General features: G+C 39.3%; 2 protein-coding genes across 3 annotated transcripts; one reads left to right on the forward strand and one right to left on the reverse strand.

Annotated features, from left to right (window-relative positions):
* Nucleotides 1-5,837: 5,837 nt before the first annotated feature.
* Nucleotides 5,838-13,631, reverse strand: LOC120494838 (uncharacterized). Of its 2 annotated transcripts, XM_089134719.1 has the most exons (4): nucleotides 12,709-13,631; nucleotides 11,868-12,065; nucleotides 8,829-8,876; nucleotides 5,838-6,432 (listed from the first exon to the last, which is right to left on the reverse strand). In XM_089134719.1, exons 1-4 carry the CDS (start codon nucleotides 13,142-13,144, stop codon nucleotides 6,023-6,025), a joined length of 1,092 nt encoding a protein of 363 aa, XP_088990845.1. In that variant the 5' UTR covers nucleotides 13,145-13,631; the 3' UTR covers nucleotides 5,838-6,022. The 2 variants fall into 2 exon arrangements, with proteins under 2 accessions (XP_088990845.1, XP_039550106.2); XM_039694172.2 differs by lacking the exon at nucleotides 8,829-8,876 and having other exon boundaries at nucleotides 12,709-13,615.
* A 381-nt stretch (nucleotides 13,632-14,012) lies between these two features.
* Nucleotides 14,013-26,829, forward strand: tmem129 (transmembrane protein 129, E3 ubiquitin protein ligase). Its single transcript, XM_039694171.2, has 4 exons — nucleotides 14,013-14,451; nucleotides 17,202-17,676; nucleotides 24,705-24,864; nucleotides 25,796-26,829. Exons 1-4 carry the CDS (start codon nucleotides 14,247-14,249, stop codon nucleotides 26,042-26,044), a joined length of 1,089 nt encoding a protein of 362 aa, XP_039550105.1. The 5' UTR covers nucleotides 14,013-14,246; the 3' UTR covers nucleotides 26,045-26,829.
* The last annotated feature ends 810 nt before the right edge of the window (nucleotides 26,830-27,639 follow it).

The raw sequence follows: 27,639 nt of genomic DNA on the forward strand, positions 1-27,639 counted from the left end.
TAATATGTATGAATTTGGTTAATGTATGTGAATGATTGATGTGTGATGAGTTGCCACTTGTGTTTCCGCTGCCTTTATAAGGGACCACAATGGAAATAAGTCTCCGGGCTTTATTGTGTTATCCCTGACTACTTTTGTATTTGATTTTAATGTATTCAATCAGTTTCAGACTGTTTTCATGTTTTTATATTTAAGTGGTCAAATAAAATCAATCAATCAATCAAAATCTGAAATAATAGAACATGAAACATTAACAGATCTCCCCCTATATTAATATTGAGCAGAACACATTAAATAACACTTAATTTTAACATTTGCTCTCCTTTAACAGTCAGAAGCAAAGCATGCTGGTAACTACAACTACTGTAACAACTCATTCCGTGAATATGTGTAAACATTCACAATTATATGGGAACATGTACAAAATATGAACACAATAAAGGATAAGACTTTGTGAATATTTTACATGCTATTTTTTTCTTAATTTATAAATATAAATTATTCATTTATATTTATATTCATTAATATATGCATATTGCAGTATATTGAAAAATATAAGCATTAGTTTACCATATATGAAAATGTATAATGTAATATATCGCATTATATTTTGCAGTATATTCACATACCGGTATATTTTTGTTCCATAAAGGGTGCCAGGCTAAGCACAAGCAGATAAAAAAAAAAAAATCAATTCTCTTATGTAACTATAAGGTTTTAAAGGAGACATCCAAAATGTGTATTTTTGTGGGGAAAGCGGTTCGATTATATTGAGCTACTTAAAGGTTATTAAATATGTGGAAATTATGACTAGTCTCACAAAACAAGACTTGTGTAGCTACTCAAATGTGTAACAAACTAAAATAATAATAACTGGACATACAGTCTTTAAAAAACAAACGAACAAAAAACATGGAGCATTTTCTTTTAAAATTGATAATACCTTTGCCTGTACATAAATGAACCTTTATCAGGTTCATCGCAGATTAAAATTTATTTAAAAAAATGTATATTTATTTACCCAAGGCACATTGCCTCAGTGTCTTTGGGTAGATTGCTGAGGCAGATTACTGGCAACAGCCATTTTAGGATTGTTTTTGATTTGGTCTTAATGATTAACTTTGCACAGATAAGAGCTGGTTTAGGTGATAAAAAATGTGTAGTGCTAAAGAGAGGACTGACCAGTAGTTTTAAGAGTTTCGGTAACACTTTAAAATGCGCGTGCGCTAAGCAGCATTCATACTTAACAAATGCACAGATAATCATGAGTTAATGTATGACTCATGACTAAACCATTCATTAATTATTACTGCATCAGCAACTATATATACTGTATATGAATACAACTTAAATGTAATTAATCAAATTAAATGAAAATAATATTCAAAATACATTAACGTCACTATTACAAGGAAAATAACACAAATAATAAACAAAACTATCAAAATAAACACAATGAAACAATGCCTGCTCACACTAGGAAATAGACTATGCCTACAATACCCAGAATTCCTTGGGATGGCATAAAATAAGGAACAGGAAGACTTCCTCTTAAACCCCACCATGAACCGAGAGACAAAAGATACGATTTGAAAATGTGGATTTAATACTGATATTGTTGATATCAATTCTAAATAAAGACAATAAATAACAATCTTGGTGTCTTCTTTTCATCCTCTAATGTGCACCTTAGCATTGTAGTTAGGGGTAAGTTATGACATCGTCACATACTGTTATCAGGTGTTTGTGAAAGACACAGACTTTTACCATGAGCACATCCTTCGAAAGTGTGTTACACACTGGTGTACAGCATTCATTCCCCATATATCAACACATGTTGCTGGTCTGAAAATCTGAGTGAGCTTGACAGTGTTTTCTTTCAGACGTCACATTCCACATGTCCAGCTCCAGCATAACAGGAAGCAGGAAAATAGCTTGGACTGTCCTTTTGAGTTCTCCAGCATTTCAGCACATTATTATCTCCAACAATAATGTGAGTAAAAGGGGTGGTGATGGCGCAGTGGATAAGACACATGCCTTTGGAGAGACCCCAATGTGTCCCTGAGCAAGACACTTAACCCCTAGTTGCTCCAGAGGTGTGTGACCTCTGACATATGTAGCAATTATAAGTCGCTTTGGATAAAAGCGTTAGCTAAATGAATAAATGTAAATGTAATTATATATAAACAATATGAATGTAAGCCAGAGGAGAACTGGCCCCTGACTGAGCCTGGGTTCTCCCAAGGTTTTTTCTCCATCCAATCTGATGGAGTTTTGGTTCCTTGCCACTGTCGCCTTGCTTTTGGCTTGCTTTTGGCTGCTCAGTGTTTAGCAATGTTGTTGATCTGTGTTGTACTACTTTCATGTTATCAGTGTGAAGCTGCTTTGATACAATCTGTATTGTGAAAAGCGCTATATAAATAAATGTGACTTGACTTGACTTAATGTCTGTGCGGGGTTCTGCTGAAACACGCAGAGATAGAGACGTTCACAACAGCTCAACAAGAGTTCAGTTTCTTTAAACACACAGATAAAGGCATGCACAACAGCTCAACAAAGGGGTTGTGCTCGTCTGAACTAGAGTGTCCTTGTTCTGTTTGACTATAAAACTGAGACTAGTGTCTTAACGTGGCTAATAGTAATAGTAATAGTAGCTAATGGTACCTTTTAAGTTTTAAAAAGAAAGATTGGAACTAATAGATTAAAAGAAAGTGTGTGTGTTTGTGCCTGCGCTAAAGACTATAAAGTAATTATGAGATCCAGGCAGACAAGCAATGATTATATCAGAGATCAAATTTTAAAAAGGAACAACAAATGTGTTAAGAAAAAAAATTAAAGAGACAAACAAATGAATACGTAAATATTAAAATTGTACTAGCAAATAACTTATAGATATTTATTATAGATATTTTTGCTTAAATCTTATTCTATAGTTTAAAATAAAATCCAATGTATTATCTAACAGATGAAGATTGTGAAGATATAGAGAAATGAAGGATGAAAGGAGAGGTAAAAGGGAAGAAAGATAAGCAAAAACACACGCACAGCACATCTATCCGATTCACATGCTGCATGCTTCTGGATTATGGAGGAAACATTGGGAGAACATGTGTATTAAACTGATCTGTGAATTTATTTTAGATTGATATTAAACGTTTGATAACGGGGGATTTGTGGACGCAGCAATTCATACATATGAAGAGAAGTCTCTTCTTCTGCTCACCAAGGCTGCATTTATTTGAACAAAATACAGTAAAAACACGACCAAGTCGTACGAATTCGACGAATGATTAAAAAGTGGCTAATTCGTAACAATTCATACGACCTCACTCGTACGAATTAATACGATTTTGCTAAATCGTACATATTTTACGAATTGGCCAATTCGTATGAATTCGTACGAATGACTTACCCCGCCCCTAAACCTAACCATCACGTGGGTTTAGACAAATCGTATGAATTAGTACGAGTGAGGTCGTACGAATTAGTACGAATTAGACACTTTTTAATCATGCGTCGAATTCGTACGAGTTGGTCGTGAGATAGTGTTGACAGTAACAATGTGAAATATTATTACAATTTACAGTTTTCTATTTTAATACATTTCAAAATTGCTAAGCTGAATTTTCGGTATTTACTGTATCTTACTTACTGCAAAACTAATAAGGAATTAATGAAGAACTAATAGGTAATTCTTCATTAAATACTTCTTCACTACTGTTAACTACAAAGGAAGATGTGTTAACTAATCAGTATGTAATATAATTTTATGATTGTGTTAAGTATCAGTTAGTTAATCAATAACTAATGAATTCTGTCATACCTCCTGAAGAACTACTATTAATTATCTATTAATTAAGGTTCAAGAAAAATAACTATGAAGTAACTACTAATTAACAGTCATAGTTAGTTTGTCATTCTTCAGCACTAATAAGAAAGATAAGTGCAGACATTTACCTATAGGCTATGATCTGCAAATAAGCAAAAACATATCATGTATATTACACCTTATTATTATACTTAGTTCTTATACATTTTAAATTTCTTTTGCACCATTCAAGTTCCGGCAATATCGCGGTAGCCACTGAGCCTGGGTTCTCCCAAGGTTTTTTTCCTCCATTCTGCCACCTGATGGAGTTTTGGTTCCCTGGCACTGTTGCCTTTTTCAACTCTCTTCGCCATTGGCTTTTGGCTTGCTTAGTTGGGGACATTTAACATTTAATTTTAATTTAACAATACTATTACAACATTGTTTTCCTGTTATCTATGTGAAGCTGCTTTGAAACAATTTGTATTGTAAAAAGCGCTATATAAATAAAGGTGACTTGACTTGACAGTGATTTGGTGACACAAGAGCGCAGGCATTTGCATCCTCCTCTGGAGAGTTCTCAGCACCGCAGATTTGGTGCATTTCTTTAGCGAAATACAGATTTGTGTACGTTTATTTAATCCATAAAATCATTACTGTGCTGTAAATAATTTTGTTTTTATGCAAGGCAACATACACGATGTCAATTACCCTGTAGCTAGCTAAATCTATTTATATCAGATGTTAAAATCTGTTCTCAGAGCTGTGCACTGTTATGGGCAGGTTATGGAGTCAAGTATTTTTTTTTTTATTCTAAAATGTTTGTTAAATGAGTTTAAATGTAAACATTATTATAAATGTTAAAACGAAATAAAAACATTTACAGTAAGTTTGATTTGAGTCAGAAGTATGTGGTAATTTTTCATTAATTACTAATGGGTTCCCTATATTGTCACTTTAGAATACTGTTTCAGGTTCTAAGTAATTCCTGAAGGACTATCTAATAATTATTTATTAATTACTAATAAGTTCCTTATATTTTTACTTTAGAAGACTGTTTCAGGTTATAAGTAGCCTAATTCCTAGATAATTATTTATTAATTACTAATGGGTTTCCTGTGTTGTCACTTTAGAATACTGTTTCAGGTACTAAGTAATTCCTGAAGAACTATTTGAAAGTTATTTATTAATTACTAATAAGTTCCTTATATTTTCACTTTAGAATACTGTTTCAGATTATAAGTAGCCTAATTCCTGGATAATTATTTGATTATTCTTTATTAATTACTAATGGGTTCCCTATATTTTCACTTTAGAATACTGTTCCAGCTTCTAAGTAATTCCTGCAGAATTATTTGATACTTATTTAAAAAAAAAAAAAAAAAAATTACTTATAAGTTCCCAATATTTTCAGTTTCCCTCAGTCGTTGCCTCAAATACATGAATTTACTCAGTGGCATTCTATGCTGAGGAAAACAGACACACACTGTATATAAAATATACAAATAATCTGAGGTTAGTTTTGTATGACTGTTCAGTAGTTACTTCTTAGTTATTTTTCTTGAACCTTAATTAGTAGATAATTAGTAGTAGTTCTTCAGGAGTTCTTCAGGAGGTATGACAGAATTCATTAGTTATTGATTAACTAACTGATACTTAACACAATCATAAAACTATATTACATACTGATTAGTTAACACATCTTCCTTAGTAGTTAACAGTAGTGAAGAAGTAGTTAATGAAGAATTACCTATTGTTCGTCAATAATTCCTTATTAATTCTGCAGTAAGTACAGTATTCTAAAGTGTTACCAAATTTTCTTTTTGAATTTTTTTTTATTGTAAATTAACAAAACAGTAACACATACAAGGTAAGAAATCAGTGACACACATCTACAATACAGAAGGAGGAAAAAAAGCTGAATTTTCAGCAGCCATTACTCCAGGCAGTGTTACATGAGCCTTAAGAAATGATCAAATTAATAGATGACTCATGATAACATATTTTACAAACATGGTTCCAGATGACATTAGACAGACTCGTTATTGAACATTTGATGGATATTTCACTCAGTAGCTGGTACAGAAAAAAACAATAACAACAAATCATTTAAACATAGGCTAATATGTTAGCTAAAACAACATGTCTTCTGAATGCTCGACTGCTTCTTTGGGTTTTACGAACCAGGTTGCTCAAAACGCAACAAAGAATGCATCATTCATATATTCCAGTTGAGGGACTCTTTGAATCATTGAGGGGCGGCTTGAGAGTCTCTGACATGTGGTCTTTTGAATCTTCTTCAGGCTGAGATGTCATAGCTGTTGTCTGGCGTGCGGGGTGTGTGTTGAGGATGTCGGTCTGGGGATTCGACTGCAGGTTGGGATGGGCCTGGGACTGGGACTGGGGCAGGAGGCTTCTTAACCCTGCGAACAGCTGGTTGACTAAAGCCTCCATAGAGCGTGTGTGTTCAGCCAGGACTCTGGCAATGAGTCGTTCCTCTCGCGCCTGGTTCTGTTCCCACTGACGCTCCAGCCACATGTTCTGCGTCTGCTGCATTCTTTCCAGAAAGTCTTGATACTGGGTGTGCAATGCACTGCAACAAGTCCTTCTGCGCCTGAACATACCTGAACAAAACACCAAAGAGAGAACAGAATGCATGACACTAAGCTATTCATTTCATGTTAAAGTCCCTGTAAAGGCAATTCTACAAAAAAGTTCTAAACATGTTATAAATGTTACATATGTATTGGTAAAACATATTACAAAGTCTGTGAACTGTGAAGTACTGAAATGTGGAGTTAGACCGTTAAACCGTTTTTCACCATTGCAATTTTACGGATTGTTTGGGCGGGGCTAAAACAGGGCTCGATGATGCACTGGAGCCCATGAGCTCCTGGACACGCCCCTATTTGATGACGCACATAGTCTGATCTCTCCCCTAACACACAATAACACTCCCCGAGCACATTCGCATTCACCGCTCAATCGCGAGTGACTGTCAGTACAGCTGAGCCTACAGTTTGCTACCTAGCTATGCCTTCGACACGGACATGCATAGGCTACCTGGATGCGATCATGTACAAAACAGATCGGTATCTTCATTTAAATTCCCTAAAAACGATCACATCAAGAAGAGGTTTTTAGAGAGCCAACCTTGATGAAGAGCTGAGGATCACCGTCAACACCCGCCTCTGAAGCGATCATTTTACACTGGATAGTTTTATAAACTTTCCTCAGAGACAACTGGGATTCACTGATTATCCGCTGCTAATGGTGAACGGGGCCGAAACGACTATCTCCCGCCTCAGTGTTGATCCTCCCGCCGCGAAAGCAGTTTCACCTAATATCACCGTCGACAGTGGGCGTGGTTTCCACGCAGCCAGCGGACACGCCCCCAGCGTTTGAGAACAGAGATAACTGCTCATTTTTTCAAGATTTTGATAGCTTTTTTTATTTACTTGCCGGCTTTTTTTATCATTCAAATTTGGCTGGGTGGCTAATAACACATTTTTCTGTGGTGTGACAAACTCAGAACACATACTTAATTTCAACATGACATCATGACTTTTGCGTAAACATATACGCCACTTTCGAGTCAGGTGGCGTGTTATCTCTACGCATTTTGAGCTATCTGCGTGTATCCGCGTGTATGCGTATATGTCTACGCCATTAACGTCCGCGTCATTCCGCGTGTCCGTACACGCAGTCAAATCTCCAGTCATAAATGCCATTAACCCCAGTGACGGTTAAGTTTAGGGATGGGGTTGAGGTAAGTCGTATCTTTTTTTTACCTAGGATGGTAAGGGAACAGTCATAAATGCCATTAACCCCAGTGACGGTTAGGTTTAGGGAACGGGGTTGAGGTAAGTCATATATTTATATAACGTTAAGTCAACGGCGTTCATAAACACGCTGAAAGGCGATTATGCGTCTTGATAGCACGCCAAAAATGGAAATACGAATTGGCGTGTCATACACACGCTACTTCATGAGATCAGCCTGCTTAATTTGGACTTTACAGGGAACAAATATAGAAGTCAACCAATATTGAGCCAAATATTAGGGTGAAGTGGTTATTTTTTGGGAGTTTTGAGCCATGTCATATCTTTCTTCTGAATGATACAAAGAACAATATGTCATTAGATCATCCACATTATTCATGAGAGTTACGTTCCACGTGTATTTGTGTGTTTTTTTTCGCTCTCTGTGTCTCTCCACTCATTGTTTTCAGGTGGCGGACTGTTCATCGGCTGCGTGTCGTTATTGGGAGCACGTGACATCAGCCGTCTCACCAATCTGCTGCTGCGACGCTGAGCTTAAAAAGCTCATTCATGAGAAGGAAGATGGATCCTTGCCAGATCCTGGTGGTCTCTGTAAGATCTCAGTGAACATTCTGCCAGATCTCAGCTTGCTTATGTCTACAGAGTTAATTTGTGGAATATACCACTATCTTAGAATGTTTGTGAGGTGATCGTTAGATCCATTGATTTGAGTAACATTTGTGAATTTCTTATGGGTTTATTTTGTTTATGCTTTAACATGCGTGATATGAGATTGACAGAGATCCTCTCGTAAACATGTTTAACTGTGATACTATAATTTAAAACGCGGGCATACACTGTGCGATTTTCGTCCGATTTTGAGCCGAATTCTGACTCGTGCGACTCTTTTTCGTGTCGGACCGATTTTCAGCTTTGTCGTGCGTTGTTTGTCGTGCAGTGATCGTGCAGTGTACAGGGATAAACGAGAGGCGATTAGCCTCTCACGATCGACAATCGGATGGTCGGATGAATTTCTGGCATGCCAGAAATTTTTGTCGCTCCTTGTGACTATATCGCACAGTTGAAGCAAAGCTACAAACCGATTGCCCTACACTCAGTTTTTTTTCCCTCACTGCACCTGCGCGAAAACAGAAGTTTAACCATTTCATCTGCAGCAAAAATAAAATTAAAATAAAAACGAAAAGAGGGAGAGCTTTAAGTTCTGTAGTTCAAACTAGCTACAAAGTACTGTTGCTTACCTCCAGTTCGTGTTGCAAAATGGATATTACCCACGTCTTCCAAGCCACCTGCGATGTAACACCTCTTTTATTAATTTGTTAAACAATGTTTTTGAAATAAACCTGTTTTTAATTTTCATTGATGATAATTATGGCAATGTTTGGACATATTATAGACTGTTAATAGCTATTTTATATGCCTATAATTCATTGTAATCGACCTAAATGTTTTAGACATTTTTTAATGAGGAGTAAGATTATGTAATATTTTATTATCCTCACAGAACGTTGGTTATGTGCTGTGAAAATATTGCGCGGCAAATTAATTACAATAGCGGATCATTTTAATAATAAAATTAGCCTATAGGCCTCCCCTAATAATTATAATACAATAATACTAATAATAATTAAATGCATAAACTGAAAATGCTAAATCATCTTGATATGGATAGCAGATGCTTGTTTTGAGCGGGACAGTGGTCGATTCAAACAACAGGAAAACAATGGATCGCAATGACATTTCGGACGCTGAGGAAATACTCGTATGACGGACCAAGTCATAAAGTTATGAGCCTGCTATGCTAAAGAGAGCAGGGACAGGCCAGGATAATGTTAGACAGAACGGTCAGAGACAAATTGAGTTGTGGTGTGAGGAGAACCAGTGGAGAACAGGACAGGTGTTTTTTGGTGAGAGACGTGGTTATAGATATACACGTTCGCCAGTGTTGGGGAGTAGTTAACTACAAGTAGCGACACTACTAACTTAACTACATTTTTCAGTAGCTTGGCTGTAGCTCAATTGCTTTTTAAACAGTGTAGCTTTTCCAGTAGCTAACTACTTTTTGCAGCAAGTAGCGGTGTAGCGCGAGCAAAAGCTACATTGCGTTTGTCGAGCCTGCGCGAATCAGCCCGATGCAAGGATATTCTTCATCTTGTTAGATTACAAACTCATTTTTTGCCATTACCGCCACCTGTTGTTTAATCACGCGTCTTGCGGCTAACGGTTCACTGACGTAAAGAAGTGGATTGACAGTGACACACCCATATTATGATTATGATGGAGCCAGAGGTGACGGCAGATTTGGATGATGGAGAAACAACTAAAGTTAATTACCCATGGCCTTATTTGTCCAAGTTCAATCAGTATTTTTGAGAAAATGTTCTAAATGCAATTTATGTTGAATGTATATTTAGTTCTTGCAATGTTGTAGGCTATTTGTTGCAATTTTGCACTTTTGGCAAACAGTCTGAGATATTTGAGTGTTGTGTGTAATAAAACAATACTCTATGAAATCATAATTGTATTGCATTGCTTTAAACACTAAATATTTTAATTAAAACATTCATCAGACAGTTATTCAGTTATTTATAATATATAATTTATAGCATGTTATAATAATAATATGTAATATAATATTTATAATATGTTGTTCAAAAAGCAAAAGTAGTTTCAACGTAGCTAGCTATTTTTTGATAGTAACTTGTAGTGTAGCTAGCTACTTTTCCAAAAGGGTAACTTGACTGTAGTTTAACTACTTTAACGTACGAGTAGCTTGTAGCTTGTCAAACTACAGTTTCAGAGTAGCTTCCCCAACACTGACGTTCGCTACGTCTATATTGTGCTCACAATATTGTACAGATTATTATGATCCTATAACAGGCCAGCAGACATTAGTATGTTTAGAGTAGATTTATACTATTAAATGTATAAAAACTATATTTGAGTATATTTATATTGTACTAAAAGCATACTCAGGTACATTTTTAATACATATTTTTCACCTGGGTTATAACATAAACAGAAAATTAAAGATTTGAGTATTTAAACAACTAATTTTGTTTTTCAATTCGCCTTTGGCTAAGCCACGCCCTAGAATGCAGATTGACCTATCACAGCGCAGCCAAGAACGAGCTCCCACAGAGGTCGGACACTTTTTCACAGCGCTCCATTGACTTTCAACACAAGCGTCTCATATTTTTGATCTCGGCGGGCTATTACCGTCGTAGTTTTATCAAAAATATGGTTAAACGTTGTGTCTGAGGCTCCCTAACGTGACGTAAAACGATGCGATGTTGAAAAAAAAAGCCGTTTTTACGAGCAGTCCAAGAAACACTCACTTAGTAAGTAACTACTAAATTAGTGCCCGAATGTTGTTTTAAAACATTTTAAATCCTATATTAACTTTTCATATGGTATTTTCATACAAGGTTATCAATACATTTAGACCTTTTTTTTTTTTTTTGCTCTTTAACTCTTACTGACTGTGGGAGACACATTTAACACCAACGGAAGGTAGAATTATCTGTGTTAATTAGGTGTGGAGTGTTTTGTCATTATTGTATTTTTGTTCTTAGAGTTTAGTTAAGGCGGCACATCCGCCGAAGAATTCGGTTTTGTTTCTACATTTTTCTTTGGTAGCCAGTTTAAGGGATGGCTAAAAATGAGATATTATTTTTATGTTTTGATTATTTCAATGATTTGACAACACTTCTTTTCTTTGTCTCTTTTCTTATTTTGTATTATTCCTGTTTTCACTTGTGTGGTTTACCTCATTCATTCCTGATGATAACGTCTAGAATGTTAAGTGACGTTTTTTTGGTTGTTTTTTCTGCCTTCGCACATTGCAACAGTGCTTTACATGAAATTTACGTAATCATCCCCTTTACCAACTTAAAACACGTAACAATGAGAAAGAATACCATTTCGTACTGTGCTGATTTTTTCAAGTTTGAAAGTATAAAACGGTGGATATATACTGTATAAGTGGTATAATAATTTGAATGTAACTGAAATGTGCTACATATAAATAAACTCACCTCGTCTACATTAAATCTTAATGTGTTTATTCAGCACAAATGTTACTGCCGGCCAGTTATTGTTAAGTTTTGTTGTGGTATTGCACACCGCCATCCCAAGCTGGTCCCAGTGTGCAAAACATGCCTTATGCTGGTGAACAGCAATTCTGGATATACAGCAGCGTGTGCAAACTAAACCTGTGTTGTAAACTAGCAAGATTTACGAAGGTGTTGATATTTACAGCCTTAGGATGAGATGTTCACCTTGAGCTGGAGGCTGCTGGGAGGAGGATGGCTGTGAAGATGTCATGCTGTCTGTGGACGTGAATGGCTGTGTGGGAGTAGAGCTTTCTGTACAGGTGGAGCTCTCCTGGGACGCTTGCGTGAGGACGAGGGGTTCATTCTCCGTTTTCACTGACTGGACTTCCTGTATCCCACCTTCCATGTCATCCACTCCATTATCTTTAACAGAAAAACATGCGAGGTCAGAAATCCATAAATCTTACACAACTACTGAAAGAGGTTGTCTTCTCCAGCTGAGTACTGCTACTTTTATTGCACTGCATTATTATTTCATGTCATGTTCATTCATCGCTCGTCTGTTCTAAAAATGAGCTTAGGATAATAAAGGATTTTAAATGAAATTTTATGATCGATTATTTGTTATTTTCTTTTTTATACCACTTTGAATGTAACTGAAATGTGCTACATGAATAAACTCACTCATCAGATTTAATGTATTAATTTTTTTTTATTAATATAGCACATTAAGTGCACATTTTCAGAGAAAACTATCAAAATGTCTAGAGTTGTATTTTTGCTTAATATTATCAATATAAAACACTATATGGCAGTAGGAGTAGTATAGTGGCATCTGATGGTAATATCACATGTACCCTGCAATACTTTGTACTATAGTGTGAATTTAGGTTAAATGTGATACCTTTTCCCACTCATCTCAATGGCAAAATGAATTATATTCAAGATATCCAACTAAAGATATGTTTGGTAAATGCCCTGGTTGTAAAACAAACCAAAACATGATACCACCCTGGTACTTTTTCTTTTAGTTTTTTCTTACTTTGAAGCATACATGTCCACTCACCATCATCACCATCACCGTCATCATCATCGTCATCATCTTCACCATCCTCAAAAGTAAAGCATTTGCTGTCCGACAAAGGGGACCCGTCTTTAAAGTCGATGTCTCCAGTTTGGTTTGTCACAACAACCAAAGGTCTATGTCCAAAAATTTCTTCCATTGTATCAAAATGTTTAAATGCACTATTAGAGTTGCTGGGGTTTTGTTTCTTGGCCTTATAGTAAATGGATTTTAGGGTTTTCCAGCGATGTTTGACTTGATCACATGAGCGCCTAAAACCTGCCTCCTTATGTCTGGCGCAAACCTTCCTGAAGAGCAGACTGTTGCGGTGCTTGCGTCCGTCCCTGTATCGGTCTATGTGCATCTCTTTTAAACTTTGTAAAAGGAAATCTGTTTCTTCCTCGGTCCAGAAATGTGTGCTTCTGCGATTGCTTGACATCTCTGCCTGGATCTCGTATAACCCGTAATCACTTAGATATAAGTGATACCCGTTACAGTAACAGGGTATTCAGAATAAGACGTTAAGATGAGACAAAATTCAGACTAACGCAAATTGTTTGATTCGGATTCCAGTAGCGTGTAGAACGGCGTCCATGAGGCTGCGGATTTAAAAACACAGCCAATCACAAGGCTGCATCTTGCCCAACAGTCTCTCGAATGACCCACCCTGATTGGTTGTATGCTTTGGGCTGCAGCCTCATAGGTTGGTTAGGCTGTCAGTCAATTGTCGGCCATAATGGCCAACCCATCCGAAGGCAATCGGATTATCGCGCTCACATGACGAATATAATCCTACACGTAAATATATGAGAAATGTGACCCCAATACTTGCGTCAGTAAATACTCCCCATTTAGAAAGAATTATAAAAAGTAAGCGCAATGTCACTTATTGGTAAAAACATTTTGTCTTTCATCAGTATTACTTTTGGTTCATTCACAAACATTTGTTAATATTTATATACATATATATATATATTTATATATATTAACAACATTATAAAACATTTATCTTGTTCAGTATCGAGGTTATCGACAACTTCTGACCCATATGGACCCATCACCAGACAAATGCTGCATGAAAATTCTCAGAATATTAAGAAACATATTTTCCATTAATGACAATAAAAAAAACCTCACGTTTATAGTGTTGATCTCAACTTTCACTTGACCTGCATTCATGCGCACCAATTATAAAATTAATTTTACTATAATTATAGATTATGGAAATAATTGTGGATTTACAAATAAATATTGAAATTTAGCCTATACGTTTTATCTGATATTTCAGTTACCGTGACTTTTATTTTGAAAACATCATTGCCACGTCCGCTGTTGTCATTTAATAGTTTAACATGCTGCTGGGGTTAACTGTGTATAAACACTTCCAAGCTGTTCACTGATACATTCTAATTATTTATTATTATTTATGTTCGACAATAGGGATAAAAAAATCGAGGATATCCGTTGCTTTTTGCGAGTCATTGTCCTTTTATTTCACGAAGTTGCATCTGGCTTCACGCGCGTGTAACTTAGATGTAAACATGGACAGGCCGGATGCCACATTTACTCTTGCTTATATGGTATTTGCTTTGTGCTTTGTTTTTACGCCGAATGAGTTTCGATCTGCTGGTTTGACGGTTCAGCACATGTTCTCAGAGTGGCTGGGCAGTGAAGACATCACCTTCATTCAGCACCACATCCGACGAACAACACTTACGGTGCTCTTCCACTGCTTCCTGCCGCTCGGTATGACACTTTCTATAATGGTTCTACAATTGATGTACTGCTTATGTAGCAATGCAGTTTGAAGTCCTCGTACTGTGGATGTTCTACCAAAATGCGCAGCATAGACAACAGTTGCTATATTATTTTCACACCACATAGACTGCTTAATATTATGGACCATATTATGGTCACATGACCGTGTCACGTGCAAATGTAGACGTGCATACTGTCATAGATTTCTATGCATACTGTACTCAGTACAGACAAGACTCATACGCTATCCATTTTGAAGCGCGGAAGGAAGTTATTTTTATTTATTTATTTATTTTATTGCATAACAAGAACAATATATAACATACACATACAGAGGATCACATACTAGTATTACATTCATAATAGCATCAAAGAAACAATAGACAGAAAAAAAAAAATTAAACTACAGGGGAAACATCATTACAAAAAATTCCAAAAAGAAAGGGATTCAAAAATAGTATACATCCGTTTTGCTTTTTTATTTCTTGCATCTTTTAGGGCTTCAATATAATGTTTAAAAATATGGTATTTTCCATACATAATTATTAAGTTAATCACCAAATTTTGCTCCACACTTTTATTTTTGTATAACAAAAAATATCTTTGCCAGATAGACAAATCTTTAATTTTGTGAATTTAAATATCAAATATTCAACATCAATCCAAAACAGCTGGGTAAATACGCATTCAAAGAATAAATGTTTTATTGATTCTTCTTCTGTGTTACAAAAGGTGCATGTTGTCTCCATATCTCTAAAAAATCTAAAAAACTAAAAAAGTATTTACTGGGTAGACTCCAGACCTCTTTCCATTCAATCGGATTATACAATGACTTCCAAAATGGTTTACATTTAGGCAATAATGCAGTTCTAAATAATTCTCTAATAAAAAAGTTATAAAATTTTTTATTTATAATTTTTTACACCATCAATACTTAATTGATTGGTATTATATATGGAGATAGATTCAGAAGATGCATTCGCCTGAAGCGGAAGGAAGTTATTAATAGAAGGCGCGAGGCTTCAGATTCATCATCAAGTTATCGTCTTGTAATTTGCTGCAAAATTAGTCATATTTATATTCGCAACGCACCGTTTATCTGGTGGACGGAACATGGGAAATGTTCAGAAAAAAGTATTTAACATAAATTCAGTCAACAGAATCATAATTAGCTGATTGCAAATTATGCAAATTATGATTAGCCAATCAGCAAATTATGATTCTGTTGACTGAATTTATGTTAAATACTTTTTAATTTGCATTTGCAAATTTAATTTGCATGGGATAGCAGTTCTTATCCCTAAATTGAGATTAAATTCTGATAGCCTGTAATGCAAATCATTGAGAGATCTTTATATGACAGCTAAGACCTTTTATATAAATTGTCTCTGATGACAGTAACAGAGAAATTCATATATATATATATATATATATATACACACTTTTTTTACTTTTATTTTTTTTCGAGAAACACTGCCATCTTGTGGCAGGTCAAAACAACATACAATCTCCGTTCTTTGATTTATTAAAGGTACAATATGCAATATTTTTGTATTAAAATGTTTCCAAGACTAATTCTCAATTTGAATAGTTTAGGCACAAGTAAAAGCCTGACAACGGTCAATGTTGATTTCTGAGAATATAATTCACATATTAAAGTATAAATTAAATGTAAGAATAATTATAATAATACCAACAGAGCTGTTTGATGCAAATAAATGATGCACTAAAATTTAAACATTTTAGTTTAGATGTGTTTAAGTCTGTATGTTTTTGATGTGTCAATGCTGTGATTACGCTGTTTGAAATTTGAAACATGGTTTTAAACTTTTTGCAGTATATGGCAGAATATATGGTAATGTAATATAGACCATTTCACAAGATGTAAACAACACTGGTCCAGAAGCACTTCCTGTTTCAGTTTTTCAACACTACATAAAAGCTGGGATAAAATACAACCAACAGAACATTTAAAACTGATTTAAAAAGTTAAACAAACATCTTTAAGATGTTTTCTTTACATGTGAAATAAAGAAAACAGTTACAAACTGAAACAGGAAGTGTTTCTGGACCAGTGTTGTTTACATCTTGTGAAATGGTCTATAGGCAGGCTATATCACATGATCACGTTTCTCTGAAAACTACGCTCTTTGGATCGGAACGCTGTGAATTCTATAGATACATGCTTTGAAGCTTTTGTTGTTTGCAACATCACTACAGTACAGTATAGTTTACTGTAGATAAAATGCATGTACATATCAGATGTCACTCTATATCTTCCAATAATATAAATAAATAAAAAACAAAGCTCTATATTTAAAAAAAAAACAATGATTGAGAGATGAACAAATACACGTTCATCAAAAGCCTGTTGGATCATATTTGATACTTAGCTTTATATAAAAAAAATCAAGTGAAACTAAGTTGCTGAACATTATTAAAAATTATAAACATTATTCTTACGTTTACTTCATAAAAATCAGTAAAGATTTCAAAGTAAAAAGACACATGAACCACGACCTGAAGGGGGACATTTTTACAGTTACATTAAAAGGCCTCTTACTTGCTAAAAAGTGTAAACTGTCAACCAGACAACATAGAAGGTGTTAGAAGGAGGCCTTAGAAATGTGCGTATCAAATATGTTTGATTTTCCTCACTTGAACAGAGGGTTTCTCATTGCTCCCTGTGCAGTTTCCAGCTCACTGCGTGATATAACACCATCATACTTGTGTTGCAGGATACTACATAGGAATGTGTTTTGCAGTTCAAGAACAGAATCTCATGTACATCCATCATGCAAGTCAGGGATGGCAAATATACTTTGGACTGTCACTGGCCATCCAGCTTTTGAGTTGTGCACTGGCCTTCTATTGGTCCAGACGCGGATGGGCGAATCACCCGATATGTCGAGCGCTCAGCACACACGCTTTGCCGCGCTCCAGCTGGAGGGCCGTGGCATCGTCCATCAACACAGAGTTTCGCCGCATCGATAAGTTTGCTTCCGGTTCCACGAGCGCGAGGGTGATCGTCACGGACACCTGGGTGATGAAGGTCACGACATACTCCCTGCATGTTGCCCTGCATCAGGACTGTCACCTGACCGTCACAGACTCCAAACATCACAGCCTGTCTCCTGAGTTAAACACGCCGGTGCAAATCGTCACCATCACTGTTGCCAGTATCAATCCCAGAGTCAAGCCTTTCGACATAAGGTAATTTCCAGTGTTGGGTGCAACGTAAATCAGATTACTTTTTCAAGTAATTAGTAATGTAACATTTTACATTTACTCATTTCACTGACAAAAGGAATCAGTTCCTCAAAAGGAATATTATCAGTGAAATGCAAAATCAGAACACTACGCAAACCTCCAACTAAATATTTTAAACAAAACAAATATTTTTGTGCATAAAATATCCATTTATTGACCAATGTACTTGTGCTCACCTTCGATGACTCTGTTAAACTGAGAGGATTGTTTGAGCTCCACCCATGTGTGAATTTGCATTTCCTTCAGCCTTATTGTTTAAATTTTGGACAAAATAAAGAACTTAATGTATAGAACATCTGCCCAAAAATAGTTTTGTTTAAAAATCAAAACAAAACACACAAGCCCAGCCCTGGGGCCTGTTACAGAAAGGAGGTTAAAGGGTAACTAAACCCCTGGTCAGAGCCTGACTCCACCCACTAGCAAAATTTGAAAAATGCTGAAAAAATGGGCAGACCCCAGCGGGGCCAGGGGGTGTGCACCTGAGACCCGCCGTGAGTGACAGCTGCTGTCAGACTCTAAAATAGAGAGAGACTGGAGTGACGCAAGTAGCTGCCTTTGCAACAGAGCGGCCATTTGAAGTCGAGGACTTTTCTCCCTCACCTTCACCTGAAGTGGATGAGGGTGAATTGTATGTAGGCCAAATCCATTCGAGCCGCTGGCTCAAATAGGGGCAAATCCATTCGAGCCGCAAATCCACAGGGCCAAATCCATTCGAGCCGCTGGCTCAAACTGTCTTAACTCCCGCATCGCGACCGGCATCTGATGAGTTTTGTCATCGAGTTGATCTCAATAGCGCACGCTCTGTGGGCTAAATTATCCATGTCCAATTATCCAATTATTAAATTATCCATGATCACTCACATCAAGTGAATAACACCGCTGCGGTGGAGGAGTCCATGCAGGACGAGCAGTGTTTGGCACTGCGTGTGGAGCTGTGTGGAGAAGCCCATGTCCACCTCTATTCCGTTACTATCCTGATCACTGTACTAAACACTGATAAATCTATGATATATAAATGATATATGATGATATATATATCATATATGATATATACAGTATATGATATATATGATATACATCTATGATAGATAAATCTAAATTATCTATATAATGCTATGCTAAATAGATGCAACAATACTCTATCCTGATCGTTTTCAAAAATAATCTAAATAACTATATAAATGCTATGCTAACTAGATGCTAATATATGCTATCCTGATCGTTTTCAATACACATAAATCCAACTCCTGACTCGCTACAGTAGTTTTGACGGAACCAGATGCTTTTATACCAGGGGCTGCCAAGGCTGTGGTGAGCTCGCACCAAGGGCGTGACAGAGTGGCGTCTGAGAGTTCCCTACGTCAGAAAGTACCCCTACTGCAGGAGCTTTCCGTTTAACCTGAAGAGGGCAGCACTCAGATGTTTTTACACCATATATTTGAAAATCAAAACACTTTATACTCAATTGTCAAAAAATGTACTCAAATCAATGAACAGCATTTATGAAGCTCCATTCTTACAGATCATTAACTAAAAAAGTTGTTTTGGTTTTTAGTTACCCTTTAAGTGAAAACTCTGAGTATGTTAACCCTGAAATGAGGGAAACTCTGGGTTCTCTTACGAGAGGTTCTCTCGTATTGCGTAAGTTAGCTTACGTTACGGGAAAGATTCGTCTTTTCTGAGAAGTTGAAGCCAAAAAATTATTCCATAATTTGTATCTTTTGTCAACGCAGTTTCCCTGCAGCAGACTACGAGCAGGCTAGCTAGCAGCTCATTGGTTCGCTCAGAGAGAACTGCTTAAGCCTATGGAAGAGCCAGGCTGAACTCGCGACCAATGAGAAGCAGGCACGCTCTCATTCCGTCAAAGCCTGCCAGAAAGGGCGTGGCTAGACAGTATAAATTCGGCTCTTTCAGGCTGATAAGTCGATTATTTCATCCTTCAGCGAGCTATACGCTTCCGCTGTTTTGAGTAGAAGCCGTCGCCGTCGAGAAGGCACCTTCAAGCGAGCTCCGGAGACTGAAGAAGCGGTCCGTCTTCGCCACCTTCAGTCGCCCTGCAAGCTAGCGCCATCCGACGACATGTATCCTTTTCCATTCATCTTACTGAAAGAGCACGAGCGTCTCTTTAAAGATGTCTCGTATTTCCTGCGGTTCATTCCTGCGGGCACGACTTCAGGCCGTCAAAACCGCTACCTCTTAGTTCGCCGCGGAAGAAGAAACGCCGCTCCCAGAGGCTGCCGGAGCCCCCTGCAGAACAATGCTGGCCGGCGCCGCTTCCCGCTCTCCCCAGCCGGACATGCAGTTGCCACCGAGTGGCCGCTCTGTCGCCTCCGATGACGCCGCGGAGGAGATGGATTTCTGCTCACTGCTCGCTTCCAACAGAGAGGAATGGTCCTCTCTCGGTTCTTCCACGAGAGAGTCTGCTGGGACCCGCGCCAGAGAAATTAATGCTCCTCCTCTCACAGGCCTTCGAACGCCTCGGTCTCGAGTGGTCTCCGCCACCAGAGCAGGCTCCGAACCGGATGGACGGCAGTTATTTTCACCAGCGCTCGGCTCCTGCTTGTAACCGGGCCGCCCCATTCCTGCCTGAACTTCATGCTGAGCTTACGAAGTCCTGGAATGCCCCGCTTCCGGCTAGAAACCACTCCGATGGAGCCACCGAGTAAGGATATCGAGGCCCGTCGAGGACTTGGTTGCTGCACACCTCTGCCCGCCCTCTGATAGATGGCGTTCTTCTCCTGCGCTTCCTTCGAAAGCCTGCAGAGCGACCTTGAGCTTCCATCCTCTCGCCTATGACTGGCGGTCAGGCCGCCTCGGCGTTCCACTCCATGTCAGTCCTCCAAGTTCTCCAGAGCGACATTCTCCGTGAGTGGGCTGAGAGCGGTAGAAACTGTTAGAAACTTCTCAGTAGTAGAAACTTCTCATTAGTAGAACATTAGTAGAAACTTCTCAGATCCGCTGAAACGCGCCCCTCTCCCCGACCGGCCTCTTCGGATCTGCCGTCACGGGAATCGTCGACTGGTTCTCCGAAGTTCGAAAAGCCATCCAGGCCATGGAACTGTTTCTGCCCCGCCGTGCTAGCTCTTCTGCAGGCCACTCTCGTGACCTGCCCCCTGCTAGAGCCCCACCCCAGCGCCTTTCTCAGCAGGCTCAACCATCCCGGCGCTCTCGCTCTGACAGCCTCCGCAGACAGCCGCCTCCCCGTGGGCCTCGACCCAAGATCACGCTGAAGCCTGATCATCAGAACTCTGCCTAGCATAGCTGAGAAAAAGACGGCTCTCTCCCGCCACGGCCGGACCGCCGTCAAAACTTCGCCCTCTGCTAGTCCCTGTTGCTTCGCCGACTGCAGTAGTGTTCACCGCCACAAACAAGCCGGTCTCCCTGCCCGCTTGCGAGCGACAAAAAGCCGTTTTCACGGCTACCCAGAGAAATCTCAAAAAGAGCATAAATTTCTCTTGTGTAAAAAATTTGCCCAAAATCATGTGTTGACCCATACACACAAACACCACAAGTCCCGTGTCTCTCACAGAGCCCATCCCCAGAGAGCAGGCACAGCCTGCTCTAGTATCAGAGAACATAAGAACGCCCACGAGCTTGTGCGCGTGTCCCCTCTCCGTTTGCTCTCTCCGAGTGTAAGTCCCGTTGCCACATACAGCTTAAGCGTGCCCACACCCTGTGTCCAGCCCGCTATGTGCAGCAATCAGACCGATATAGCCATCCACTAGCCGCGTGCTCCAAAGCGTGGGAAGCCATCCCGGGCATCTCCCTGTGGGTACTGAGCATTATAAAGAACGGTTATCTGCTACAGTTTCGTCGCTGCCCGCCACGCTTCCACGCTCGGCTCGAAATCATTGTCAGCCCGGTGGCTATCAACACGCTCCGCTCAGAGATAGCGAAGCTGTTGCAAAAAGGCGCCATAAAGAGATCGTCATCTTTGACCGAGTCTGGGTTTTACGGCCGTTATTTTCTTGTGCCCAAGAAAGACGGTGGCCTCAGGCCGATCTTAGATCTCAGGTTTTTGAACAAAGCGCTCATGAGGAGACCGTTCAAAATGCTTACAGTCAAGAAACTCCTCGCGCACGTGCACCAGGGGGGACTGGTTCATCTCTCTAGACCTGAAAGACGCCTATATTCAGATCCAGATAAATCCCCGTCACAGGCCGTTCCTACGCTTCGCCTTCGAGGGTCAAGTTTATCAATATGCCGTTCTCCCATTCGGCCTATCCCTAGCACCCCGTACCTTCACCAAGTGCATGGATACGGTGCTCGCCCCCTGCGTCGTCAGGGGATGCATATATTAAACTATCTGGACGACTGGCTGATTTTGGCACAATCACAGACGGAGCTTTTGTCGCGTCGCACAGTTCTCCTCAACTATCTGAAAACGTTGGGTCTCTCTGTCAACTGGACAAAGAGCTCCCTTCAACCCAGTCAGACTATTTCCTTCCTGGGGATAGATTTGAACTCGGTCTCTATGATGGCTCGCTTGTCTACACAAGCGGGCGTGCAGTGTTCAGCGACTAGCCGCTTTGTTTTGGATGGGCACCCGCAGACCTCTGAAATCCTTTCAGAAGATGCTGGGTTATATGGCCTCAGCCTCCGCTGTGCTTCCAGCCTCAGCTGGGCCTTCTGCACATGCGCCCGCTTCAGTTCTGGTTAAAGAGCCGTGTATCTCATCGTGCATGGATTACAGGTCGACAGCTGATCAAAGTTACGCAGACATGTCTCACGGCACTGCAGCCATGGACAGTAGCAGATTGGTTTCAGCGGGGCGTCACCATGGGGACCTTCTCCCACTGAAAAGTCATCTCGACAGACGCATCCAACACGGGTTTGGGTGCGGTCTGCGAGGGGTCACCGGCCTTCGGCCATTGGTCGACTCAGGAAGGCTCCTTACACATAAACTGTCTGGAAATGCTCTCGGTCGAGAACGCGCTCTCGCGCTTCCTTCCGCTCATTCGGGGTCACCACGGCCTGATCCGTTCAGACAACACGGCCGTGGTCTCCTATCTCAACCGTCAGGGCGGGGTCAGATCCAGGAATCTCTTCCTTCTGACAAACCACATCCTAGTTTGGTCCCAGAGCCACCTGCTCTCGCTCAAAGCGACGCATGTGCTGGGCCATCTGACGGCCCAGACATACTGTTAAGGAACCTCATTTCCCCTGCAGAATGGTCCCTGCACACCCAGACAGTCCAAATACTGTGGTGCTTATTCTGCAGAGCAGAGGTGGATCCCTTCGCATCAGAAGATAACGCTCACTGCCCAATATTCTTTTCAAAGAGCGAGGACGCGCTAGCCCAGGACTAGCCCCGCCGCCCGCTCTATGCTTTCCCTCCGATATCTCTGTTACCGCAGGTGCTCCTCATAGCCCCGGCTCCTCGGTGCTCCTCATAGCCCCGCGTTGGGAGAGTCAGACTTGGTTCCCGGAGCTCACCCAGCTGTCGTAGACAGCCCTGTGGCCCATTCCAGTCCTCTCTCAAGCTCGCGGCACGATCTGGCATCCCCATCCACAGCGCTGGGCGCTACATGCATGGGTGACCAACGAATACTCGTCGATTTGCCAGAAGGAGTTCTAAACACGATTATGCACGCCAGAGCGGCTTCTACCAGGAAGCTCTATGCTGTCAAAATGGTCTGTGTTCTCCAAATGGTGCAGCGACAAAAACTTGGACCCACGGTCGTGCGAGGTATCGTCTTTGCTCGTTTTCCTTCAGGAGATGCTGGATAAGGGCAGGTCCCCATCCACTCTCAAGGTTTACGTGGCAGCTGTCGCGGCGTTCGCTGAACCCCGACGCGCTCAGTCTCTGGGCAAAGACGAGTTAATCATCCGCTTCCTCAGGGGAGCTAGAAGGATGAACCCTCCGCGCCCCCCTTCGGTTCCTATTTGGGATCTTACGCATCTAAAAGCCTGCCTTGCCCTCTGGGCATCAGGGCTCATTCCACTAGAGGCATGGCCTCATCGTGGGCATGGTCCTGCGGAATTTCCATTCACGACATTTGCGTGGCCGCGGGATGGGCCTCCCCGTCCACCTTTGTCAGATTTTACAATCGGAAGTCCCCGCCCTGCAGGTTAAATACTAGCTGTCTAGTATGCTTCAGTTCCGTTGATGAGCTGCTGTATTGGGAGTCAACCGGTTCGCCGCTTGTGCTCCCCCTAGGTGCTTATGTAATATATAATCACTGGCCCGCTTTGATGGCTTATCACATTACATTCACTCCACTCATAAGGGTCCCCCGGATCCCCCCCTGGACTCATTAGTGGTCACATAGCGCGCACAGCGTTGACCAGGTGTTCCCGTAGCGTAAGCTAGCTTACGCAATACGAGAGAACCTCTCGTAAGAGAACGATTCGGTTACCTAACGTAACCTCGGTTCTGTCTAGATGAGGGAACGAGTATTGCGTTCCTAGCGTAATAGTTCCACTATTGTTTTATACTGATTTGGTCTATAGTTTATGCAGTAGCCTATTTAATGTAATTGCATCATATTTTATTTTAAATTACAGAAGAATTAAGAGTAATCCCTTTAGTTAAATTACAATATTCAGATTACTTGGTAATTAATTACACCCAACACCTCTTTTTGTCTGGCGCTGTTGCCATGGTGACTCATAATATCTGCGCTCCATTGATAATGGCTTTTTATAGTTGTGGTGTATATGTGCTTAACTCAGAGTCAGTCAACTCAGAGTTGATTGAGTTTTCGGTTACAGAACAGCTGAAATGAGTTGGTTCAGAGTTTCCCATCTCAGGGTATGTCAACTCAGAGTTCAAGCTTTAACTCAGAGTTGGTTGAACCTCTTTATTGAAACGGGCCCCAGGTGAGTAAAGGTAACGCAAAAGTAATGAAACGTTACAATATTGTAATGCATTACTTTTCAAAGTAACTTTCCCCAACATTAGTAATTTCATATTTAGGAAATGGATGTTTTCTTTGGTGATGTCACTTTCGGGTCACTTTCTCTTGCAGGCTGAAGTCCACAGAGTATGTTGAGCTGCAGGAGAAACTGCACGCACCCATCAGAAACGCCACCAATGTTGTCATCCATCTGACCATGAGTGAGCTGTTTTTGGAGACCTTTAAGTCATACGTGGGGCTGAATGAAGTGTACAGGTGTCCGAGTGGCCAGGTGAGCACTGAAACTATCAGCACACACTTTTACAGCTGGGTGAGAAACCCTGCTTCTTTTATAGCCGCTTCACAGACGACCTCACTAGAGTTTGAAGACTGTCGGCTCCAAGGAGCACGAAGGCAAAATTGAAAATGACAAATAATCAAGATTTTACTAATTCATACGATGAAACACTGCCAATGATGAAAATATTCATCATTTTAATTAATAATTAAATTAAAATTGTCACTCACAGCATTTATTCATAGGGTAATGTTCCACATACACGCTTTTTTACATTTCAACTTAAAACTTAACATCAAATCAAATAACAACAGTAGTGTATTTATAAATGTTTGATAGCTAATGCTTTGACTGTTTGGACCTGTTATTGTGTAATCTGGTGGTTCTGTATAACGATGTCATATCTGAATAGAGACTGACTTAATTGCATCATGTGCAATGCTTTATTGCATGTCCATGGCTGTGTTTGAAATTGCCCCTATAGTGAATGGTATATAACATTCACTATTCCCTACTTCACTCACTAATATAGTTCACTTAAAGTATTGAATGAAAACAAGTGAGTGAATTCTGACGCTTTTGCATAGTTTCATACTGGCACCAGTAGTAATGAAAAGATTTATCTTGTACTCTATCATAGAAACTAGCTTGTAGAACTTAATTAAACTGTTCAATTCAAAAAGTATTTATGATATTATGCTGTACCCATATTGGGTACATTCAGGTGATTCAGCTGCAGGGCTATTCTCGGTTGTACACTCGGAATTGATTACGTCCATGGTTTCGGTTTATTTCGGACATGTCCATTTTGTCGTTTTGTCTATAAATAGAAGTTTACCTCTGCAACCCAGCTGTTAAACTTTTTACAACTGAAACGTATATTTTTTTTTTTAAATCTTTGTCCATTTTTGCTGTTTCCTGTTAGGAACTTGAACCATGTATTGGATGTATGCAAGTCAATGCCAACGTGAAGCTTGTGCGACTGTGCCAGGGAGACGGCGAGGGCGAGTGCCAGCAGTGCTACTGCCGCCCCATGTGGTGCCTCACCTGTATGGGCAAGTGGTTCGCCAGTCGACAGGACCAGCAGCAGCCCGAGACCTGGCTGAGCAGCAGAGTGCCCTGTCCCACCTGCAGGGCCAAGTTCTGCATCCTCGACGTGTGTCCCATTCACTGAGGAGTGAAGTGCCTTTACTGAACCTGCTATTTCTGGGCACTTTTATGTGCTTTTTCCAATCCTTTGTGCCTCCAAAACTACGAACAAATCTAATGACAGTGAATCACGCAAACCATCACATCAAAGCAAGAAGAAGCAATATATTTGATTTTTTTTTTAAACATTTTATTTACAATTAGACAGATTCACCCTCCATTTCTCATTGCAATAGTGCCAAATTCTCACTTTTATTACTGTATGGGCAACTAAATATATTATTTTTTATGTATGTATATACCATCATTGTAATACTTGTTGCAATGATTTTATAGTATATTTATTTCTCTGGAGGTAATGTGCCTAAGGTGTTGAAAATGTTGTCACAGTTGCAGCACACAACACTACGGATGGGTGCCAGGACCTTCAAGCTTAAGTGTAATGTTACCAAGATAACGTTTTAGACACAGACATTAATGGGATTTTGTTAAAATTGCAAAAATGTGTTGATATTGTGCATTTTGAAAGCATCAGTAAGAATGTTGCACCACAGTGTGTTTATAAATCAGTGGAGTTACATTATAGCTGTATAATTTCAAGTTTGTTAAAAAAAATGTGTGAAGAACTTAACGTTTAATTATAATTATGAATAGCTAGATGTTGGATCCGAGAAATAAATGAATAGAATTGACGTATAGTGTACAAAATAGTCACATAATTTTATCACATGCACTTATGTCAAACTTTGATAAATGGAGAAACTTCATATAGCTTCATTGTAATAAAGTCGGATGTTTTGGACACATGAACTTTTTGTTTTCTCTGTCCATCCTCTAGTGCTCTTAGCATGGTGTACAATTTTTTTAAACTAAATTATATCTATCATATCTTATTGTGATCCATTTATTCACTTTGTGAGCATGAACTTGAAAATGAAACTTACAGCATACTGTCATAAATCTTGAATGTTTGGCAGAGTTGAGTTTCATCTCTTTTTGAAGAAGACACTTGACGATTATTATAAAGCGATAAGTGAAAAAAAAGTTTGAAAAGGAGCAATCAGATCAAATTTGAATAAGGAATAAAACATTAAGTAGAAAAATGAAACTTATAAAGGCTAAATTTAATAAAGATTAATTTAATCACGTAAATATTAAAATTGCAATAACAAATATGTGTAAACAAAAATAAGATCTATCTTAGTCTAAAGTTTATAATAAATTCCAATGTATGAAACATGAAGATAGTGAAGAAACTAAGATATGAAGAATGAAAGGAGAGGTAAAAGAGAAGGAAAAGCAGAAGTGAAGGGCAAAATAAGAGCGACAAATGCAGGAACAATATGCAGAAAATTGACATCCTCCTAAACTTATGTATAAGAAAAGGTTATAGACTTTACAACCGTGTATCAGACGACCGAGCCGTTACATGATAATGTAACGGCTCGGTCGTCTGATACACGGTTGTAAAGACAGACAAAATTAGGTTTTGACACCTTCTGTTGAATACTACAGATAACACACAATTGTCATCGTTTACACACAATTCAAAATTGTTCACACTTATTTCATGATGTGATCATCAACTGCATGAAATATGAGCCAGTTCAGAGAGCTGCA

This window comes from Pimephales promelas, chromosome 9 (genome assembly GCF_988280905.1).
Source record: "Pimephales promelas chromosome 9, fPimPro1.hap1.1, whole genome shotgun sequence".
Lineage (NCBI taxonomy): Eukaryota > Metazoa > Chordata > Actinopteri > Cypriniformes > Leuciscidae > Pimephales > Pimephales promelas.